Below are 24,198 nucleotides of genomic sequence, written 5' to 3'. Positions count from 1 at the left end.
TCAGAACACCCAGGACTACAATCAGATTCTATATTTGTTCCTGCCATTTTTAAAAAAACGAATTTCAAAGAACTGAATCCATCACTGTGGTTTTAAAGCCGAAAATGGCAAAAACAACATCAACAACAACAACCACCCTAAAATAATCATTTTGGATAATTGCATATTGTAGACAATTTAGTGTTCTATAAACTTTAAACAATTCTTTCCGTAGGCTGGATAAGCACTTTATTAAAAAAAAACACACACCCAAATGTGCATTGCTTTCAATTAGAACTGCTAATTAATTCACAGTGGTTTTCTCCTCTTATTTAATTGTTCATTTAAACTACGTGCTGTGCACTGAAAAAGACAAAGGGCGGGGCTTTAGGAAAGGGGGTTTGAGTTTAATGCATATTCTGGACTTCTTCATTGGTATGGTATTGCATATAATGCATTTAGTTCTTTGGAAACTCATACATAAATAACACAACAAAGATGAAAGTTGCATAATGGATACATAATTTCCCAAGCAGCAAGAATCAGAAGGTCCTAAATTACATGATGCTTTCATTGCGCAAAAGAAAAGATGTGCAGACTTCCTTTCAAATTACCAGTGCTGTGATTATCTGGAGCTTCAGAGACACCAACAGACAGTGCAGGTAATGAACATTTAAAGTCTTGTGGCTCCCTCAAAGAAGTTGTGTGCATCTTTGTAGGTGCAGTCAGACGTAATCCACATGGACTTACTCCCATGTAAGTGTGCCTAGCCTTGCAGCTTTCCTTATTTTCTACATTAGGTTTACTGGCATTATAGCCAAGTTTCAAAAATTACATCAGAGCTCTCTGAATTCCTGGTGTGCCATTAGCACTTCAAGAGAAATGTGATCTGTACAACTTTCAGAACAAATTCCAGAGGGGTAGTGTTGTGCTAATGCATGGCAGCAAAATCACCCAAAAGTCATGCAGCAGTTTCAAGAGTAGTGACTTTATTGTAGGTTAAGCTTTTGTGGAAGAGAATTCTCTTCATCAGATGCATGAAGCATTATCCTGAATTAGCAGATTGTTTACATGACTCATAAAAGCAGAACAACCCACAGCACCACCCACGTCCCTTGTAAATGAGTATAACCATAGAATTGTAGGGTTGGAAGGGGTCACAAGGGTCATCTAGGCCAACTCCCTGAAATGCAGGAATCACAATGTTAGAATCCTTGACAGATATTCACAGACCCTCCAAGTGTCCCTATATTCCAGGGACATCCCTGATTTAGATAAACCGTCCTGGTTTTTCATTTGATCCTGGAATGTCCCACTTTTCCTTAGGATGTCCCTATTTTCATTGGAGAAATGTTGGAGGGTATGGAGTTATCCAACCACCAAGCTGTCTGAAGGCTGTATAGGGAAGTTTTTTAAATGTTTAATGTTTTATCATGTTTTTATGTATGTTGGAAGCTGCCCAGAGTGGCTGGCGCGACCCAGTAAGATGTATGGGGTGTAAATAGTAAAATTATCATTATGGAATGGAACATCTGTATTTTCACTGGAGAAATTTTGGAGGGTATCCAACTTCTGTTTAAATACCTTCAATGTACAAGAATCCACTGCCTTCCAATGGAGTCTGTTTCACTGTTGAACAGTTCTTGCTGTCCTGAAGATTGCAGCCTTAATCCAGGAAAAGCTTTTGTAAAGATAAGGGGAGGGCCATGAGCAATCTCATCTGCTTATTCAATTACCTTAGATGCATTTTTAATGTAATTGGGTGTATAATAGTTGCTGCAGAGACACTGCAGTGAAAATAGGAAGAGAGGAGAACTAAAATAAAGGCTACAGTCCCATGGGCAGTTTCTTGGAATCTCCACTGAACTCTATGGGATTTACATCCAAGTATACATACATAGGCGTGGATTTGGGAAAATCCTGGGGTTTGTTGCGTTCTGGTAACTATACGTCTGTGTAAGATGTTTGTCCTGGACAGGACCCAGTAGATGAGGAGACAGGAATGAAGCAGGAAAAAATGTCTCATTTCTCATGGATAAAACAGTAGATGACCCTCAAGGTCTCTAAAATTCAACCCTAAAATTCTATGAAACTATTACTCTAAAATTATCTTTTTTGGAGGTGTCCCTCTACCAACCTCTCTATTTCTCTGTTCTTTATTTGGTTTGGGTAGTCCATCAATCTATTCTGGATGTTTTAAAAAGGGGGGGGGGACGTACCAAAACATGCTATTTTTAGAGTGATTGATACCTTATTTCTTGCCAGAAGTGAGTAACTGCAGTACAGACCTTCAGAGGGTGCTGCAACTTTTCCTGCAATGGAAATGTAGTGATGAAGGAAAAACTTTTTCCCAGGCTCCATCAGATGAGCTTATTCTGTTTGTCACTACAGCTGATAGAGGTCCAGAGCCTCTGTCAGGATGAAACTGAACCAATCCTCTTTTTCCCTTTCTTTTTTAATGCACTTTGTTCACTATTCCATTTTAGTTATCCTTCAGCAGCTCTCAGAACTATGCCTGGCTTGGAACAGTGACGGGATGATGACATTTTAAAAGCGAGCTCATAATTTAAAGCAAGCTCGTAATTATAACTGAAATATAGAAGAAAACACTTTCTTGGTGATATTGATGCTGTAAGTTTTCAATAAAGGACTTCAACTAACAATTAATTGTATGCCAAATGAGTGTTTTCAAAGCTGAATGCTTGAGAACTCCTAGCTCTTGGAAACCCAGAAGAACAATAAACTCTAATTAAAATAATATCACAGGCTGCCTTCTATACATGTGCCTGATCTTCACATTTCTCAATTCCCTTTTGCTAACACCAGAAAGATCCCCAATAAATGCTACTGACTTGTTTTCTTTCCTCCAGCATTGTCAACAGACCAAATAATTTTAACCGACATGGAGTGCTTTTGAATAATGATGCAACTAGGGCTGGAACTCAGGGCTGATGTCCACAGCCTTGTAAACTAAAGGACACCCAAATGACCATCATAAATGCTCTTTGAAGCACACCATCCAAAAATTAATCCCTGGTTTTGTTAACATAAAGACTACCATGTTTCTCTTTACTTCTGCTTTCTGCCTGCCCCATAACCTGTGCGTTTTGTTTAAGGGTTACAAGGCTGGACCAGATGACACTCAAGGTGCCTTTGAACTCTACAGTTCTATGATTCTAAGACAATGGGAGCAGACATTGGTTCTCTGTAATAGAATCCTAGGTGTATTACCTGGTACCTCTAGCATCTGAGAGGGGCTTATGTAGCTTGCAATCTCGACCTTGGATCTGAGTCTACAAGCTAACCTCATAATTACAGTGTCCAGACTAATTATTGCATTCCTGAGCCCCCTCCGCACCCCTCCATTCCCTGCTTTTTGAAACAACCAGTTGGATGAAAAGTTCTTCAGAGCTCAAAGGCTTGCTATGATTTTATGACATCTTGGTTGGTCAAAATAAATATATTGCCCACCTGTGGATTTTGGGTTTGTTCTTATGGGCCAACCTTTTGCAGCAGATGCTTGGTAAATACAAATTTCTTTCTCCCTTTCCCATCAGGTGATGAGAGAACAGCCCTGGCACATGTCAAGGCAGAGTTAGCCCACCAGGTGAGTTGTCCTGCTCACCTGACAAAGTCAGCCCACAGGATTGGGCTAGGTAAAAATATGGCTCTCATAGCCGAAAAGGTTCTCCATCCTGGATGGAGTATGTTGCATGATTAGGCAGTTTGAGGCCAGCACCTCAGGTAGCTGACATTGCATTCAATGATAGGGTAATGATTTCTGATTGTCATGGAAGCAAAAATATTCCTGACAGCTCTTGCATTGTAATTATTTACTTGGGGGAGGGGGAGTGTTGTTTGTTTAGTACAAATTTCTGTTCCTATAATTGGAAGCAGCGTTATATTCTCTTTTGCTGAGAATGAAAATTGCCTTTGCAACACGAACGCTCTTCCTTGTAAAATGGCAAATGTTGTAAAACATGTTTATTGTGGCGATAAAAACATTGTGTGAGTAGTACAACTGTGACATTCTGGCTCTTAAGAAAGCAATATTTACTAAACATAAAATATCAATATATTTAGGCAGCATTTAAAAATAGACAGTGTTTGCAATCTGTACAACTAATATACCTTTTAGATGAACAAGGAAGCTACTTCCCATGCAGGGCAAAGTGGGTGTGTATGTGCATGTGTGTGTGTCTGTGTCTTTAAGTGGGGTTCAGTGGTGCCTTCGACACATGCAAGCTGGGGCACCTTGCACAAGTGGAAGCACTTTTTGCTAAAGCAAAGCCATCATTTAATATAACTAACCTATTAGAAATACACGCACAAGATATTGATGCGCACAACCCCAGTCTCCAAGCAGTGTAGAGGTTCCTGCACTTACTCAGTTTCTGTTTCCACAGTCAGCAGAGACTGTGGGTGTTTTTAGAAAATATAGTTTTATTTATACACACACACACACACACACACACACACAAAACCCAAGAACAGGATGGAGAGCAGGCATAGGCAAACTCAGCCCTCCAGATGTTTTGGGACTATAACTCCCATCATCCCTGACCACTGGTCCTGTTAGCTAGGGATGATGGGAGTTGTAGACCCAAAACATCTGGAGGGCTGAGTTTGCCAATGCCCGATGGAGAGTATCACGGCATTAGCACCCCAACAGATCTTGCTTCCCCAAGTGGTTTCCAGAGAAGCTGCTGAAGGCTGAGCACAGAGCAAGGCAAGTCTTTGTGTCTCTGTGTCATCCAACTTCAAGCCCTGCACCAATTCTATTGTTCTCCAGGTACCAGCCAGGTGAGTGGCATGGTGGAAAGTGGCATAGTGGAAAGGCCCACCCATTTGTTCTATGGTGCAGAGCAACTTATTTCGATGTACAAAATTGTGCTACTTAAACAGCCAGCCAAAAGGAACTAGTTTGGCAAGCTTCCCATTGTGCATTCTACCCCCCAGAGGTGCAGCATCCAAATGCCTGCTTGCCACCTAATGGGACTCAAATATAAAATGCACATTAAAAAAAATCAACAAGAAAATAAAATATTATCATGAGCATGTAACATACCTGCTGCTGCTTTGCCAATCCTGCCAATGATAGTTCATGGCAGGCAGCCACTATCAAAGCTCAGGCTTAACAACCTGCAGCTACACTGAGACACCCCATATGGCTTCAGCAGCAACCTCAGCTTTTGTAGCTAGAGGCAATCAGGGCCCGACCCACCCAGGACAAGAGCAAAAAGGTCATAGGAACCTTGCATGCATGGATTAAGGGGAAGCGCTTATGGGGAAGAGGAAATGACTAGCAAGTAGTTTTGAACCCCTATTTCTGCTTAGAAATTAGCTACTGGGCAAAAAATAACATATTAAGGGACAAGAAAGTGTACAAAGCATGCACCTCGAAGGGTCCTAGTGAATGTTTGGCTTTCATGGGTTTTCTAAGAATGCATTTAAAACACACCGGTGTGACTTTAGAAGGTTTATCCATTTCTTTTCATAGTAAACTAAGGTGGGAAATGGCCTTCAGATCAGCTTACATTTTCACATCTGAGCAAGCAAGCAATTCCTTTGGAAAACAGCGCACACTGCACTTCACGTTTCCTGCCACTGGTGTTTCTGAAAATAGTGCTAGTTCTGTCTTAGAAGGTGATAATAGTGACAGCTCTTTGCCTGCTCTTTAATTAATACTATTATATCCATCTGCAGAGGTCACAGCCAAAAATGAGAACTCTATCTACAATATATTGTCACATATCACTCCCATCTCCAAGCAGCGAGAGACTCCAGGGGTCTATAGTTTGCCTACAGTTCTTTTGCATTATTTCTTAAGACTATTTGAAAAGCAGAGGAGGCTCATATTTGAAAACTGTTGTGAAGATGAGCAACGTGTTGCTTACTCATAGCAGTTCTGTCCTTTCATTTACTGTAGGTAACCAATTTCTTTAAGTAATCTGGTTTCAGGTTGTTCAGGGCTTTCTTTATAGGTTAACAACAGCACCTTGAAGATGGCTCAATAGCTAATAGGCAGCCAGTGCAGGTTCTTCAGGACAGGTGTAATATATGCACAACCAGGAATTCATTTCAGCACCCTGGACACCTGATGGCAATCCCACATAGCATGCATGACAGTAATCCAATTGTGACTCGTGATGTTACCAGGCACCAGGGCTTTTTTCCAGCCGGAACTTAGTTCTGGCACCTCTCAGGTGGGTGCCATTGCATTCTTAGAGAATGTGGGAGGTGTGCATGTTAAATTTTGGCACCTCTTTTTCTAGAAAAAAAATAGCACTGCCAGGCACAAACCAGTGTCTACGCCAGGCTTCCTCAACCACGGCCCTCCAGATGTTTTGAGACTACAGTTCCCATCATCCCTGACCACTGGTCCTGCTAGCTAAGGATCATGGGAGTTGTAGGCCAAAAACATCTGGAGGGCCGAGGTTGAGGAAGCCTGGTCTAAGCTATCCCTAGCATAGCACACAGCTGAAGAAATAAGGACTACTTACTACACTGAGTGCTACTGTTTTTAATAAATACTTTAATAAAGTATCCACAATTACTTACTGGTGACTGCAGCACCCACAAGACAATCGTGTTGCAGAGTAGCTTAAATGTCTCCAAATTGCTACTTGGTTTGCAGTGCAAGTTGCTCTTGTTACATTTTAATCCATGTTTCACTTGAAACCATGTTTCACTGACTAAACAAATGAGTGACAGGAATGAATTTATACACGAGAAATTGCTACAGTATATAACAGCCTGTTCTTACATCACATAAAAGACCCTAGCATATTGTGTGGCTGATATTTATTTCCAAAATGTAAAAATTAAGGACAGGATTCAGCTAGCTAGCCGAACTAGCAGAAATTTGTGTAACAACTTACGTTTGAGATAAAAGGGCCTAGCTTTAAAGATGGTGTGTGTTGCACAGTATGAAGTTCCATGGCAACTCATCAGCTTTTATGTAAAGTACACCTCATCAGATCTGAGCAAGACAACAAAAAGTGAATTAAAGGTCACACTGGGTGTACAGAAATTTGACCCACTTTAAACTTGGTTAAATCTACGCTTTGGGGCTCCCTTTTGTTTTTACTGTTTTTACCATCCACTCTCATATTGGATTCTGTTGTATTATTTAATTTTAAATCATTGTGGAGAGGCAAGGGCCTACATTTTAGAATAAATAAATAATAATTTATCACCTTTCAATGCTTTACCCACCTCCCAGATCAAATGGGCTCTACTGCTTAAATAAGGCCAAAATGAGTAATAATGCTAATTGTGTGAGTGCAATTAGCACTCAAGCAGGATTACGACCACAGTGCATGATGAGCGTGTGCTTAACCCAGGCTTCCTCAACCTCATCCCTCCAGATGTTTTTGGCCTACAACTCACATGATCCCTAGCTAGCAGGACTAGTGGTCAGGGATGATGGGAATTGTAGTCCCAAAACATCTGGAGGGCCGAGGTTGAGGAAGCCTGGCTTAACCCTTTCCTCCATGCCATTACTTACTTTTTTTAAAAAAAGTGCACATTGATTGCTTTCAGACAGTTGACATTACATTTAGTCTGGTGCTCACTCTGCACATTAAAATATAAGAGTTTTCCCCTTTTCAGATTTAGTTTTAGTTACCTAATCAAATGCCTAAACAGTTTAAACCTAAACTGCTACACACTCCACGCCACAGGTATATTGAGAAGAATAGGTAAAGGGACCCCTGACCATTAGGTCCAGTCGCGAACGACTCTGGGGTTGCCACACTCGCTTTATTGGCCGAGAGAGCGGGCGTACAGCTTCCAGGTCATGTGGCCAGTATGATTAAGCCGCTTCTGGTGAACCAGAGCAGTGCATGGAAACACCTTTTACCTTCCCGCCAGAGCGGTACCTATTTATCTACTTGCACTTTGACGTGCTTTCGAACTGCTAGGTTGGCAGGAGCAGGGACTGAGCAATGGGAGCTCACCCCTTTGCGGGATTCAAAACGCTGACCTTCTGATTGGCATGCATGAGGCAAAGTGAGGTGACCACCTCAGGCAACAGGATCTACAGTGCACTCCTTGAAGGCTGAATCTCCTTGGCAGCCCCTCCCCAAATGCCATCTCTACAGCGACCTCTTAGTGCTGCTGGTCTTGTCCCATCCCCGGGAGGAAATGGTGGAGGGTGCCCCCTGGGATCCCCAGGGCTATGCACCCAACTAGTGTGATTCAAAGCAGGACTCTTTCCACCCTGGGACAACCATTGATTCCCACTTCAACCACTGAGTAAGGTTGATTTGATTCCCTGCTTTGTTCCCAATGTAGATATTCACTCACCCCTTCTTCCCTAGTGGAAGGATGCCAATCTGTGCTTCACCTCAAGTGCCAAAATGTATTGGCCCAGCCCTGCTCACAGTATGTGAATTGTTCTTTGTTTGACACTTTTATGAGAACTTTCATCCTTTTAACAACTTGTCAGCCTTGGGTGCATTTGCATTACTCATCCTCCAAGTGCGTATCTATTTCCACAGCTTGTATGTTCTCCTCTCGTGCAAGAAGCAATCCAGATGTCTCATTAGGAGATTTTGGACATATGCTACTTGCTTTTAGTCATTCATTCATTGGTATTTACTCACCAGCTGGAGGAAAAGGAACTATTCTTAATTGCCTTAATTTAAGAATCTGTACTTAGAAAACACAAAAACTCTCCCCCCCTCACTTTTCCAAAATGAATCCCAATATGATTATTTTTATTTTCTTAAATGTAAAAGTAAAACCTGAGAGCAGTTGAATTACAGGGACAATAAGCTTGCAGTGATGGTGAGGAAAGCAAACATTATTTTAGTAACTAGTATCCTCTATTGGTTAAACTACTGTGTATGGAATCTGTTTAAACAATATATGTGAAGAATGAAAATCCTCAATGTCTGGGCTTTGGTCAACACAGTGCAACACAGAGTATTTAGCTTCAATATTGAAACGGGAAAGAGAGAAAAGAGGTGGTGTTAATTTCTAGTGAGTTCAATTGTTTTATAGATTGATGCTATGCTCCTCCCTGCAGGGGCATAGAAAACAACAAAAAAATTCCTTTCTCTCATATTCCTAGTCATTAATGCCTCCAGCAGCCATGCCACTATCTTCTGACCCTACCTACATTTTCATTTCCATGTATGTCCATGTATGAAATATTTCTCTCAGGCACACTGACTTTATTCCCAGATATTGCACCATTTGACAGCATTCTATAACTTCCCACACAACATTTAGAACCCTATCCACATCTACTCAGATGGAAGCCACACTGCGTTCAATGAGTCTTACTTCCAGCATGTACAGGATTGAAGCCTAAAGAACATTATATGATATCTCAGGAAGCCAGCCAATGGCTGTAGAGAGTTTGCCAAATGTGAGATTACAGACATACAGGAGGCCAGCCAGTGGCTAAGGAGAATTTGTTGAGTGAAAGGTAACAGCCAGTTTTTCATTTATTCCACATTTAGGAATATTTTAGTATTTAGTACAATATTTTTAGGAATTAATTAATTTGTGCCCCAAAGGTACACCTGAAAGTTTAGCATGTTCTTAGTTTTGCATTTAACGCTAATCTGGATATCCAGAAAGAAATCCCCACAAAGATAAGGTGCAAACGGTGGCATTGGCCATCATCAATTTCTCACCTGTGTGCACTTTGCTTCCTCCTCTCACAAAGCAATTACTGTCTGCATCAGAATTATTTTTATAATAGCTTCTTTCTGGCAATGCCATATTGGCAATTTGATTTTCCATCTTGCAAGAATTAGGGGCGGTAAGAATCAAATTATTCATAGATTACTTAACAGTTATCTAAGATTAATGTAAGTTGGTTATGTCTTATATGTTCTTTGTCTGCATTTAGCCATGTAATGGATTTTTACCAATCCCTACAAATCCTCTTGGGCAGGGAGGGAAATAGATCCTATTTCAGACTGATGCAATTCCTCACTAATCTTTGCTAGAGTTATACGCTGCAGTTTTGTATTGTATGCTAATAGATGAGGAGCTATTACATAACAATATGTGGATGGTATGGGTTGTGTTAGAAACGAACGGAAACGTAGGAGTTTTTTGAGTGATCACGGCGGCAGCATCACTTGACCACAGTAGTTCACAATACATTATTTTGTACCATTTTGACAGCCTCGTAAATTAATCTGTTAAAGCGGGCCTCTAGAACCTGTGTCCCAAAAGGTACGCCTAAAGGAAATGCCCTAGCTTTGCTGCCAACTTGCAAATGGAAAAAAATAAAACCACCAGGATGGTCAAAATAAAAAGCACCAGGATGGTCAAAATACATTTGTTTGGCTTGCTAGAATCAAATCATACAAGCCTGAGTCAAAGTCATCTAGTCCAACAACCTCCTGAGATACAGGAATCTTTCACCCATGGTGGGTCTTGAACCCACAACCCTGAGGGTTAAGAGCCTCATGCTCTACCCACTGAGCTATCCTGCTTGTTATATGTATTCTTGGAGACCGAAAAATAAAGTTAATAATAATAAAGAATATACCCACAGTGCATGAGAGGACCGCCTTCCCCTCACATAATTTAAGTGTTGGTGGTGGTATTAAGAGACCGAAGGCCTGTGATGGGTTAGTTGAAGCTGCGTGAAATGAATGGGGGGAAATATCTGGAGTTCATAATAATGGGGTGGAAACAGCAAGCAAGGATCCAGAGCAGGACCAGATTTCGGTTTGATGAGGCCCTAAGCTACTGAAGGTAATGGGGCCCTTTATACATCCAGCTGTCCTTTGTCAACAACAAATTGTTGCTGTTTTTGGTGTTGAATACATACTATATGGTAATTTATGGATGTAAGAGATATATAAAGCCATTTGCACATAACAAAATATGTATTTTATCAAAGTAATTGTTGAGCTGAAATACAATTAAGAAGTATATTAATAGTGAAATAATTATTAAGCTCTAACTTAAAATGATTTTTTATTCGTAACAAACTTAATAATGCAAACACATTGGCATTTGGCAATAACAAAAGTTCCTTTAGAAACACAATTTACAAAGACTCATAATCAGAATGTAGACACCCTATATATAGAAATGAGCAAACCAGTGATATTTTAGGGAGCAGGCTAGCAGGCGGGGCCCATTACTTACATCATAGGAGCCTACACAACACAAAACACTGTTGCTGTATGTAGGTTTTATTTTGTTTTTTATCTTGTATTTCATAGGAGCCAACACAACACAAAACACTGTTGCTGTATGTAGCTTTTATTTTATTTGTTTTTTATCTTGTATTTCATAGGAGCCAACACAACACAAAACACTGTTGCTGTATGTAGGGGTCTTTTTGGTTTGTTTTTTATCTTGTATTTCATAGCAGCCAACACAACACAAAACACTGTTGCTGTATGTAGGTTTTATTTTGTTTTTTATCTTGTATTTCATAGGAGCCAACACATCACAAAACACTGTTGCTGCATGTAGGTTTTATTTTATTTTTTTATCTTGTATTTTGGAAATGTACATCCAGGCTTTTTTTTTCCCTTTAATTTTTTGGGAAGCTTGTTTAGCTTATACGTAAATCCGCCACTGCCTGTGATGGGTTAGTTGAAGCTGCATGAAATGAATAAGGAGGGGAATATTTGGAGTTCATGAAGAACGGGGTGGAAACAGCTAGCAAGCATCCAGAGGGGGAGCGAAGAGCCGAAAAGGGAGGAGACGTTTCCCCCTCTTTCCCGCCCTCCCCCCACCCTGCCTGGATGTTTTGTGCGTTTTCTGTGTACCATCCTTCAGACACCCTCGTCCCACCTAAGGTGCAGGAGACGGCGGGAGGGGGAAAAGGGACGCAAAGCAGGCTGGGATGTGGAGGGAGCCAGGCGTCGGCCTGGGCTGCATTGCGCGGGCCTCCCTCTCGCTTCTTCTCCCTGGCGGCGCCGAGGGAGGCCTCCGCCTCCGCCTCCTCCTCCCGGCGCTTCCCGGCAGCTTGAGAGTTGCCATGGCGACCGCGGCCTAGCGGCCTGCTTGTTACCCTTCGGCTACGGCATAAAGGAAGCTCGCGGCGAGAGGGGCAGGAGGAGGAGGAGGAGGAGGAGGGAGGTCGCCCCGCTCTGGCACTGGGGGGCCTTCACAGTCCCCGGGAAGAAGTCGGTGAGGAAGCGGGGGGCTGGCTGGCTGGCTGCTGGGGGCCTTTTAAGCGGGAAAAGAGGAAGGTTTGGGGAGACAGACATGGGGAAAGGCGAGTTTCATGTTCTGTGGGGAGAAAACTTCATTTTAACTCCACAGAACTCAGGAGCCGCCTTCTTTCTGGGCGCACAGCCGCATTAAAAACGACGACGGGAGAGAAAAGCTCCTAGAACCGGAACCGTAAGAGGGACCCACGAGGGTCATCTAGTCCAACCCCTGCCAGACAGGAATATTTTGCCCAGCGTGGGGCTCGAACCCACGATCCTGGGATGCAAAAGTCTCAGAAATAGGAAAAGGGCGCGCGGGGGGAGGGGGGGAATTGCCGTCTTCCCGGCTCCTTCTTTGTCACCATGTGGACCCTTAATGCAACTGCTAGTTTTTGTTGTTGGTTGGTTCTTCCCGTTATTATCTATGCCCCAGCGCGTTTCACACGTTGCACGTGACCATCCAGGGATGGGGAAATCGCAGGTGTATTGTCACGTGTGATGATGGCACGAGTGTGTGTGCATTTTGACACGTGTATGTAGGGGATGCACAGGCTGGTGGGCAGTTTTCTTTTGGGGGCCAGGGTACTTTGAGCATTAGAACCAATTTCTCTCCTTGATTTCTTCAAAGGGAAGAGATGTTATGTTAGTGTTCAGAATCCCACTGCTCCAAGTATTGCCACTCTCATCAGTCCCCTCTCCCCATCCTCTTGTACACTTAATTTTTTTTTATTCTTAAGATAATACTTTGCCATCCTGTTACTTATGCTGATTTAAATGTGGATTTTACTGACTTTTATTTTCATTTGTAATGCTTCTGTTTGATGTAGCTTTCTCTTTGATGTTCTAAGATAGGAGGTTAACCATTGAGAGATTCTTTTTATTTTATTTTTATTGCTATCTTTGGAAATACAAAGAACAATGCTCTAATGGGGCTACTGTACAAGTTTTGTAAAGAAAGAAGTTACTCCTGTTGGTCTGGAAAGCTGATTGTCTGAACAGACAGTATAAAGTATTTAGGTGGTTGATTCACCTGCATTATATACTTCTGTTACAGCACATGGGGGGGGGGGAGTTGCTGGTACATTCCAGTTTTTATATATATATAAAAAAATCTGTTATTTTTCAGCTTATTGCTTTCCTTTTGGATGATGAGTGTGTAGGTTTCTGGTTTAGGCCAAGTGGTTTCTCGTCAAATGGAGGAAAAGTGGACTTCCTCAGAAACTGATGGTGCTGGTGGTGATAATGCAGAAAACAAAAGGAGAGGTGATTCTGATTCTGGTTCATCAAGTCGTATCTGCCAGGCTCTTGACAAGCTTGAATCTAATTCTACAATCTCTCTGGATCTGAGTAGAAAAGATCTACAGCATCTAACGGATGACATATACAAGTTACTTAACCTTAGAGTAAGTTTCTCATACATAATAACAGTTGTTAAAATATCTAATCAGTAAAGAGTAGCTCAGTTATAAAGTATAAAAACTTAACAGCGTTCTTGTGCACAAATTAAAAGTACAATTTAATTATTCCAATATACTTTGTTGAATAATTCTAAAGTTTTACATATTTTTGAGTATTTCTAAGGAATTAATAACACATGAATTATACACCAAGCAATCGTTGCATATTCGTGTGTGTGCATAATATATATATTTGTCTTAGCATTTGCATCTGGAAGGAAATGTCCTGTCCGTAGTTCCTGAGGATTTCTTTCAGAATGTGCCAAACCTTGTTTGGCTCGATCTGCGTTACAACAAAATTCAAGAACTTCCCCCTGGAATTGGATGCCACAAGTATGTCTTCTGCCCTTTTACTTGTTTATCATTCTTTAAATTATTCTGTCTGTTGAACAATACATACCCATTATGAATTTAAGTACTATTCCATTTCTCCCCAATTGACACCAGAAATTATAGTATAAGAAATAGATTTAACACAGTTGGTTGTAGGCCAAACTACATGTTACATTTGTCACTTTTTAAAAAGTATGCTTAAATTGGTCACTTTTTTGTTTTGAACAGTGGTGTGGAAACTCTGGCCCAGAGGCCTAGCTGGTGCGGCATAGGTCTCATTTTGCTTGCAGCAACAGTCACCTGCCTCACACCTGGCATAAGTGATGTCAGATGTAGGGCAGCTATGGATGTGGCCACAATTGCAAGGTTAATCCACCGCAGTAGAGATTTTCCCATCGAAATGGAACACATTTTTCTTTGCAGACATATGTAGGAAGCGGTTTGAATCCAAACTGCTTCCTCAAAATGAATTTCAAAGAAGCACCCTGTGATCGCTAAGTAACAGCAAGCCTCTTTGAAGGTACATTATCAGTGTCCAGATGTACTGAGGCAATAACTGGATATATATTGTCAATGGATCCCTTAACCATGTTGTTTGGTTATATAAATGTACTAGCAGAAGATAAGGAATTGTTCCTGCATCTGTTAACTGTTTGTGACATAACTATTTGTTATAATAGTTATAATTTTAAAAAGACACCAACTTTGGAACAATGGATTACACTGGGCAACAATTTTTTACTTTTTGAATGTTGTCTAGATTTCTACAACTGATTTAGGGTATTTTTGCGCTGCTGAATCAGGAAATGGCATCCGTTTCTCTCCATCAGGTCAGGTTTACTGTAAACTGAATGGTGGGGATTGATAAAGGTAAGTACATGTAAATTGCATGTTGCTTCACCATTTTTCAATCTTCAGGGCTTGAACTTCCGTTTCTTGGAACTCCTGGAATACTCAGTGGCAGGGAGGTCTCTCTTCAGAGTCCAACAGTAGTCAGCCATCATGACTGCGTCCCAGCGACCCTGATACCTGGTCTCCATCTCTTTCATGTCCTGATGGAATCTCTCCCCCTGCTCGTCACTCATTGAACCCAGGTTCTCAGGAAACCGTTCCATATGTGAAAATAGGTAGTGCATCTTGACGCTCATGTTGCAGCCCAGGTTTCTGAAAGCAGTCAGCATGTTGTTGACAAGTTCTGCGTAGTTTCTGGCCTTATTGTTGCCAAGAAAGTTCTTCACTACCAGAACAAATGCCTTCCACGCTTCCAGTTCCACTTCGTTCATTGAGTTTCCGAACTCTGGATCTCTGATGAGCTGACGGATCTGAGGACCATCAAAGATGCCAGCTTTCAACTTTTCCATGGTCAATCCTGGAAAAGCCTGGCACAAGTAAGTGAAGCAGTCACCATCCTTGTCCAGAGCCTTGGTGAACTGCTTGATTAAGCCGAGCTTGATGTGCAGCGGTGGGAAGAGTATTCTGTCTCTGTCTACCAGAGGGTTGTTGATGACGTTCCTTTCTTTGCAAGCCACCAATTCCTCCCACACAGGCCAGTCCTCCTTCGTGTAATGCTGAGCATGGTCCCTACTATCCCACATGCACAGAAAACATGGGTACTTGGTGAAGCCAGACTGTTGTCCCAACAAAAAGTTCACCATCTTCAGGTCAATACAAATAAACCACTTACGTTGATCATAACCAATTTTCTCCAGCACATACTTCACTGCTTCATAGTTCTCCTTCAGTGTACTTGAGTGAGCCAGGGGTATAGAGGCAAACTGGTTGCCGTTGTGTAGCAGAACACATTTCAGTGATTGCTTGCTGCTGTCAATGAACAGTCTCCAATCTTTGGGTACGTACTGTGGCACTCCAAGCTTGAGCAGAAGCTGCACAATATCTGCACAGTACACCAAGTCCTTTTCTTCCGAGCAAAAACAGAGGTACTCTTGATGCCTGTTGCGGAAGAAGCTGATGTGAGCACTGTCAAGGGGGGTGGGTTTTTTCCTTCAATCTGGATGCCAACAGTTCGGCAGAGTCCTTTGACAAGCTGAGGTCGCGAACTAGATCATTCAACTCCTTTTGGGGAAATGGATGTGGAGCATCATCTTCAAGAACCACTTCATCTTCATGTCCTTCAACACTGGAGGCATCTTCGTCACTAATGTCAGGAAGTTCTCCGAAGATAGGCACTGGAATTTCATCACAATGAGCTACAGGACGACGTGCTGATTGAAGATCAGGATACTTCGTGGAGCAGCTGCCCCATTAACTTAGTTTTGATCCCCAACTTTATGCTTTGCCGCACCAATTTATGGAAGATTTCGAGGTTTTATGACTTCAAACTGATCCCTTTTCGACATAATCACCCAGAACTATCGGACCTGAATACTTCTTGTCATTAAAATAATCATTTCCAATCAAAACAATTATTCAACATGGCATTTTACCCCCACCAACTTCTTCTAAAATGCTCCACACAAGCGTACATGTGAACAAAAACGTAAAAAAAGACATGTGGCCATAACTCAAAAACTTGACCTGATTGAGCAAAACCAATGTGATTTTTGGATTCAGCGCATTAGATTCATCCTAAATCAACTGAAAAAACGCAGACAACAAATTTGTTGTTGACCAGTGTTATTAAAGTTTGGGATATTGTATGTATGCATAAGTTTACAAACATAATAAAAGTCAAATGGGAAAATGAAGTGCATTTATTGGTGTAACAAGCTTCAAGATAATGTAGACCCATTTGTTTTGCTTGGAACTTAATGCATTTGCATGCTTCGCCAGTTTATGGAATTGAACTCTGTAGTTTGCTTTTATATACCATTTTTTTGTCCTTCCCTCCATCCTTTATATATTATACTGACTATAAATAAACTGAAAAGTCACTAAATGAATTGACTGAGGCCCAAAAACCTTAAAAAATATATTGCTTATTTGGAAGTATCTGTCCTAAAATGACATGGCTAAAAGTATTTTGAAACTGGTCATCTAATCAAGTTTAAACATTGTCTGATATAGAAATGCTGCTCCATTGCAGCACCTGCATCCATTATCTGATGAACCCAAGTGAAGTGACCTAACTTCTGAAGGACGTGACATTATTATTTTTTTGACACTAACCATAAGATCCCTTTTGGAATCCACCTGTATAATTCACTTTCTTTGAAATAGTTTTACCTCCACTGTCAGAGGCAGTATGCCTCTGAATACCATTTGCTGTGAACTGCAGGTGTGCAGAGGACTGTTGTGCTCATGTTCGGCTTGCAGACTTCCCATAGGCATCTGGCTGGTCACTGCAAGAACTGGATGCTGGACTAGATAGGCCATTGGCCTGATCCAGCAGCCTTGTCTGTGAAAGGCTCATAAAATAAATTAGAGAATTAACAATTTTTGACATTTTCATTTAGATTTATTTTATATTTACATTTTGTTTTCTTCTTTATTGCAAAGGCAGTTGAAAACGCTGCTGTTAGAAAGAAATCCTATTAAAAGATTGCCTGTTGAGCTTGGTAAGTACTCCTCTCTCCCCAGTAAATGCTTAAGGGAACCTAGAAATTTTTAGTAATTTACATTTATTGTAAATGCTCTCTTGAATAGTAAGGAACTTTGGACAGATTTCACCACGGCACAATGCACCTATGTAGAGGCACAGTGTGACATGACCACAATTTAATTAATATATAATAGCAACAGATCTGACGTAAATGATTGTTAGGACCAAGGCTAATCTGATTCAGAATTCTGTAATAGTTCCTCAGAGGTTGACTGGGAAACTCTTATTTCCTTTACTGGTTGGGATCATCAGGAGGAGGTTGGATCTAAGCTCCTTTTTTTACCCGCACTAGTACAGTGGTACCTTGGTTCTCAAACGCCTTGGTACTCAAACAACTTGGATCCCAAACACTGCAAACCCGGCAGTAAGTGTTGCGGTTTGCGAACTTTTTTCGGAAGCTGAACATGCTCCGTTTTGAGTGTTACACTGAGGTCTGTCTGTTTTTGCTATTTATTTTGCATTTTTGTTTTTGTGTCTCTTTTTTGTTTTGTTTTTGTGACTGTGTGGAGCCCAGTTCAACTACTGATTGATTGATTGTGTGACTGCAGTACATTGTTTATTGCTTTGATTTTATGGATCAATGGTCTTGTTAGATAGTAAAATTCATGTTAAATTGCTGTTTTAGGGGTTGTTTTTAAAGTTTGGCATGGATTAATTCGTTTTGCATTACTTTCTATGGGAAAGTGTGCCTTGGTTTTGGAATGCTTTGGTTTTGGAATGGATTTCTGGAACAGATTAAGTTTGAGAACCAAGGTACCACTGTAATGGCAAATCCCAGAATAGAGAAGGCTGAAGCATCAGTCTTTCAACACTTATAGTGTTGGTTACAACAGCCCTTTAAAGTAGCCCCAGCCTTGCAATAGTAATCATGGGGGGAGGGGAACTGAGGAAGAGTAGAGTATGATAACCCAGTACTGTCGACCAGCCTCTTTGTGTATTGGGTTGTGTATTGTTTTTTGTTTTAGAATATTGCAGTTGCAGGAACTTTTATGATAATGATAGTAGCAAGATAGTGGGGAGAGGTGATTCATATGTTTCCCACTTAAGGGACAGATATAGGGTGATTCATGGGGATGGGCTGTTGCCACTACCAAAACACTTAAATGAGTATATTAAAGCTAAAGGTTCAGATCCTTTAATGAGCAGCTTTTTGACCTATTTTATGACCATTTCTACCATCATTATGAGGTATACACAATTAACCACAACAAATGCTGTTAGAATACACTGCTTGCTTTTTAACAATTTCATCTTGAAATTACAGTGGTGCCCCGCAAGACGAATGCCTCGCAAGATGGAAAACTCGCTAGACGAAAGAGTTTTCCGTTTTGGAGGTGTCTTGCGAGTTCCTGCGGGGGTTTTTCCCTCCCCCCCCTTTTTCTAAGCCGCTTATCCACTAAGCCGATAAGCCGCTAAAAGCCTAAACCGCTAATCCGCTAAGCCATCAATGGGCTTGCTTCGCAAGACGAAAAAACCGCTAGACGAAGAGACTCGCGGAACGGATTCTTTTCGTCTTGCGAGGCACCACTGTATCCAAGCATGGGCATCCAAGCATTGGTTAATGAAAATATTAAATATCTTTTAACCCACCTGCCCTGCCATCTGAAACAAAGCCTGATCTTGCTCAGAATGTATGCTAGGGTTCTTAGTGAGACACTCGGCATTACTCATATTTCTCAACCCTAATAGTACCACTTCCAGTATGGATTTACTGCTGATGCATTTGCATTTGTATAGTACCGTAATTTTTCTAATAGTCACATATTTGGAATTTATTTTAATTTTCTTTTTAAAATAGCATGAAATTAAATATGTGTTAGAGCACGAACTCCTCTCTTTGCTGGTACTTCTTGTTTTTTAATAGACGAGCTACTGCCCAGGCACAGGTGCGCTAACACTCTGAATTTCTCAGTTATTTTCTTTGAACAACTACTTCTCTCACAGGGAAGATGAAAAACTGCTTCAAGAGGAGCCAGTAAGTCTCTTCAGCAGTGAACCAGGCAGTCCCTTCTACATTGTCTGTCTTTAGAGTCACACACATACAAAAGAAGACCAAAGTGTAGCTTCGAAACAAACCAGGAAGTACCTTCTAAATTGTCTGCAGAGTGATTCTGAAGCTGTTTTAGGGTTTTCTCAATTTGTGTGTGTCTCTGAATTTCTCCATAACACTTGTCAATCACAGCTCTGACCTGATTTGTTGGCTGAAACAAGGGAGCACTTCTAATGGTGTCTGCATGTTTTGCTTTGTAACTTTAATTCTATTATGAAAGTATATTGGGGGCTTAATCCAAACTCTCCTACCCCACCAGCAGCAGAAGCAGGGACAGAATGATTTGACCTGATCCGAACACAGTGATGTCACTCCACAGCTTTGACAGGGGCTCAGGATCCAATGGAACTCAGGAAAGCTTAGCCCCTCCCCAATTCTGAATGCCCTGTTTTAGGGCCTTCTACCGGCTGTTGGTGGTGGGTATCATGCCAGCAGCATACCCACACATTCAGCAGGTGGAGGGGGGCAGTTCTGTATCAGTGAAGTGCCACTTGAAACCAGTTTAGCTGTCGGAATTGGACCAACAACACCCTTGATCAGTGTTTTTTTTCTAAAAAAATGTTTAGGGGTACCGTATTTTTTGCACCATAACACTCACTTTTTTCCTCCTAGAAAGTAAGGGGAAATGTCTGTGCGTGTTGTGAAGGGAATGTCTACGGGTGGCATGCCTACGGATTTTCCTCTAAAAACTACGTGCGTGTTATGGTCGGGTGCGTGTTATAGAGCGAAAAATACGGTACTCTCATTTTCCTACTCATATTAAAATACTGGCCCTCAATGAAGCCAAACTTAGATTCACAAAATGTTTAGGGGTATTCATACTCCCACGTACCCCCAGAAAAAAAGCACTGCCCTTGCTCAATCCAACCTGACAAATGGGGGGTGTTGATTGCTCTGCAACTGTTTTTTTTTTTTTTAATGAAGGCTCAATCGAGGCCTCCTACTAGTTCTGGGTCCAGTATAGTGGCACCCCCTATATCACCTTTTTAGCGGCGTAGAACCACACCAGTTAAACATGAACTGCATCCTGGAGCAACTTAAGCCACTCATGTGTTATGTAGCATCCATATTCCTGAAAGCCAATTATATGTTGGGCTCTGTGAGAACATAATGGACATATCCCTGGTGGGTCAACTGTCAAAAGATGCTTGAAAGTTTGATCCCCTCCCTCTGCTTGTTACAATTTGCCAAATATGGACCCTCCTCATCCAAAGTATGTCATATTCCAGCACACAATAATGTTTCTAATGTATAAACTTCACTGTATATTTCTTTAAGGAATATCTTACATTATTGCTTTATAGTAGTCATGGATATTACGTGGAAAGAAATCTATACATTGTTCATCCTCCTACAATGGGGATTTTGTGCACTTAGAGAGTCATGATAAAATCACAGCCTTGTATCCTCTTAAGAAAGCATTCCTTACCATATGACAAAGGAGGGCTGTAGATGTGTGTGTGCAGGCAAGCAGAGATTTTTTACATTACACAGAATTTTCCATATGAGTGGGTGAGGAGAGCTTAGGGAAAGAAGAAGACAAAGAGGAACAGAAAATCCACACTGGGAACAGCCAGACTACCATTCTTATTACAGCTAAAATTTCTAGAGGACCATCCTCTAGAGGAAGTTTGTTTTACAGCGTTCATAATGGCTTTTAATTGCTGGCAATTTAGAATAAGGCAAACAATCTATAACAATATTTGTCTTCCAGAACTGGTTTCATGGAAAGAATTTATGTGCAAATATGCTGCATAATGCAGTCATGAATAAAGTATAGACTCATACAGAATACTAAGTATTGCACTCTCAGAAAGTAAGGCTGAAAAAGAAAGAATGATGTTCATTCAAGCTGTGAATGGACTTTTAAAAATATCATTTTCGAGGCAGTGAGAAAAATCTGTTATTGACTGCTATCAGGATCTTGACACTTTTCATATTGTTCTCCCCAAACTGATGTTAGCTCTGTTTACCTGAAAATAGGCAGTTGTTTTGTGTAAAAACTACTTCTTACAGTTGTTTTGTGTAAAAAGTATTTCTTACAGTGAATACAGTGTATTCATATGAATAGAATTTCCATTTTCCAAAAAGTATTATTATAGGTTTTTACCCTGCAGCAGTGCAAACATATCTATTTCTGTGATCTGACTATGGAGATTTTTATGCATTGTGTTTATTCATCTATCCTTGTAAATAAGCACACAAAAAATACTAGCTACAAAAAAGTTTACTGTTTTGCTGGGTGCTGGAAGAGGGCTTATTTAGTTGCATGTGTCCTCCAGCTGCCTGCCGATTTCTGTGCTGGGTGAGATTGAGGGGCTGAATTTCTGCTGTAGATGTAGTATTGTTTTTAGTGTTTGAAGATTTTGTGATATTTTAAATTGATAAAACTACATTTTTATTTGGTTGTTAGCAGCCTTGAGCTTTTAATAAGGAAGGGTGATTTGTAAAGGTTTTAAGTAAAATGCATAATTAAAGCTGGGTATAAGTAAGACATCCCACATTTCTGCTAGTGGTAAGGGAAGTTCCTGCCCTCCAGTAGAAGCACTTGAGGATAGGGGGAAGGTTGATGGGTGGTCTGGACCATACCTGCCAAAACACTACATTGGGTGTGGATGCCCTATCCCCAGTTTTGTTACTTTTGTCCTTTTGTTACCTAAGCACTTAGTGCATACCAATTGCACACACAGGTGAATGACTTTGGGGCAGCATGACTGCATTATGTTGCTTGTTGTCTACAACCTCCCTATCTTCCTTATCAGCTTCTGTGCAGAATAGTATTCTTTTAGTGATTAGGCTGCCAGTGATGTCTCTGCCTATCTTATGTCAAAATAAAGTTGTGGCCTTCTTTGGAATTATATGCTGGCATTTTAGATTATGAACCTTTAAGACAGGAAGTTTTTTACCATTTGTTTTACAGTACTTTTTATTTGCTCCTAGTATGGAGGATATGGTGCTATAAATCTAAGTAAATAGGTTATCATCCCAATGTGCAAAGGTGTGTGCATGCAAAAGACCCATGTGCACCACTGGAATTTGCTCTAAAGAAGGAGGAAAGAATTTAAGATATTCTGCAGCCTTTGCAGAATCTGTCACATTGCGGTTTGTTGGCTTAAAAAGCAAGTTATTTTTAGACTTCGGGGGGCGGGTTCATACTTTCTCTCTCCCCCCCATTCAATGCTTTATTGAGTTTCATAAATAACAAAAACAAACTTATATAAACAAAAAACGATCTTATGTAAATAATCTTATATAAATATACAGATAAAAATTGATTCAATCTTATACAATCTCTTTTGTTCAACATTCTTACTAAAGTGTAATAGACTTCCCATCAACTCCCAACGTATTTACCATTTCTAATATCGAGTGTACTTATAATTATTACCTTCATCTATTCATATTTTCTAATTTCATATTTATTAAGATTTTTGAATACAAATGCATAAATAAAAATATTTTCTAATACATTCTTGCCACATATCGTTCAATTTTTCCTTATTTCTTTGTTACTATTTTACATGGGGGTCACTCAAATGCAGCCATAGATGTCACACCGCTGTTATGTTTTTGTAAATATATCTTAAACATGTCCCATTTTTGAATAAATGATACTTTCTCAATAAGACAACTGAAGACTTCAGAATTGTGGCCTGGGTCTCTTGTTTTCTAAGGAATCTACCCTGTCTGATTAAAAGCAAAGTTTTAGCTGTAGCTTTGCTATACTGTATTCAGTTTTGGCTTAAAGCTTTTAAAAACATGTTTAGATCACACTTTGCTCAGTAGAAGTTGGTATTTACAATATTTCCAATTCTGTGAAGGAACAAGAGACTACATTCTGTCTTTGAGACTGTCATGGTATTTCACTTGTTCTTTGTGTTTGTATATGAGAATTGACTCCACACTTTCAGGCAATACAAAATTAGGTCATACCATCTGCCCTCATGACAAACATACTGCTGATCTGGGATCCTTCCATAGTGCCTAAAAGCATCTTAAAATAATATGTAAGGGTAGCATTACAAACATTTTAACCTCATTTCTGGGAAATCACAGAGTAGTTTGATTGCAATTGGTATGAAATAAGAGGCATGTATTTTCCAAAAGCCCAAGAATTGCCCCATGTCATTTTTTGTTTTTGGCTTCAAACAGTTGAATGAGTCGTCTCTTTTGTGCTCTCTGAAAGTACTGTTAAGATCTATTAAACTGTATTTGGAAGCTATATGTAGCTCTTGAGTTTTTCAAATGTCTAGATCGCGGGTAATCAAGAAAGCAGCCACCTGAGATTTCCATTTGTCAACCACCTCTTTATATCTCCTTCCCAGGCCCATGCTCACAATCTAGAGGTTTGACAGGAAAAGCTGATACAGCCTGGGCAGAAAATAGACCCGAGCCCAACAGTAGCAATAGAACTATCTGTGGGACCTATCAGTAGGAAGTCTCCACTGATTATGTATTAGATTGAGGGGGGAAAGAAAAGGCAGCTACTTAACAGGGGGCTGAGAAAAGTGAGAGCAGGGCAGGAATAAGATCTGGAGAATGCTTTGGGGCAGAAAGGAGAAAGGGCAGCAGAGGCTGTGTTGGTACAAGGTGGTGAACCTGCAGCCCATGGACCACATACACTTACTGGTAGCATACTGGTAGCAAAGAGTGGGAAAACAGTGCGAAAGGGAA

At 40.7% G+C, this 24,198-nt stretch overlaps 1 protein-coding gene and 1 long non-coding RNA gene across 6 annotated transcripts in view; both read left to right on the top strand.

Annotated features, from left to right (window-relative positions):
* LOC307217358 overlaps window positions 1-24,198 on the top strand; it is a 222,483-nt gene that overhangs the window by 101,549 nt on the left and 96,736 nt on the right. The window lies entirely within an intron of this gene.
* LRRC27 (leucine rich repeat containing 27) overlaps window positions 11,845-24,198 on the top strand; it is a 39,979-nt gene continuing 27,625 nt past the window's right edge. For 2 of the 5 annotated variants that reach the window (XM_079978448.1, XM_079978446.1), the window contains exons 1-3: window positions 13,234-13,528; window positions 13,785-13,915; window positions 17,372-17,430. In XM_079978448.1, the coding sequence (XP_079834574.1) occupies window positions 13,319-13,528; window positions 13,785-13,915; window positions 17,372-17,430 (400 nt within the window). In that variant the 5' untranslated portion in view covers window positions 13,234-13,318. Of the gene's footprint in view, window positions 12,103-13,231; window positions 13,529-13,784; window positions 13,916-17,371; window positions 17,431-24,198 lie in introns of those variants that run through there. The other 3 variants (XM_079978447.1, XM_079978449.1, XM_079978450.1) reach the window with 3 other exon arrangements.

This window comes from Podarcis cretensis (assembly GCF_951804945.1).
Source record: "Podarcis cretensis genome assembly, chromosome: 5".
NCBI classification, from domain to species: Eukaryota; Metazoa; Chordata; class Lepidosauria; order Squamata; family Lacertidae; genus Podarcis; species Podarcis cretensis.
Note: the sequence above shows the minus strand (reverse complement) of the source record. Positions and strands in the feature narration are given on the sequence as shown.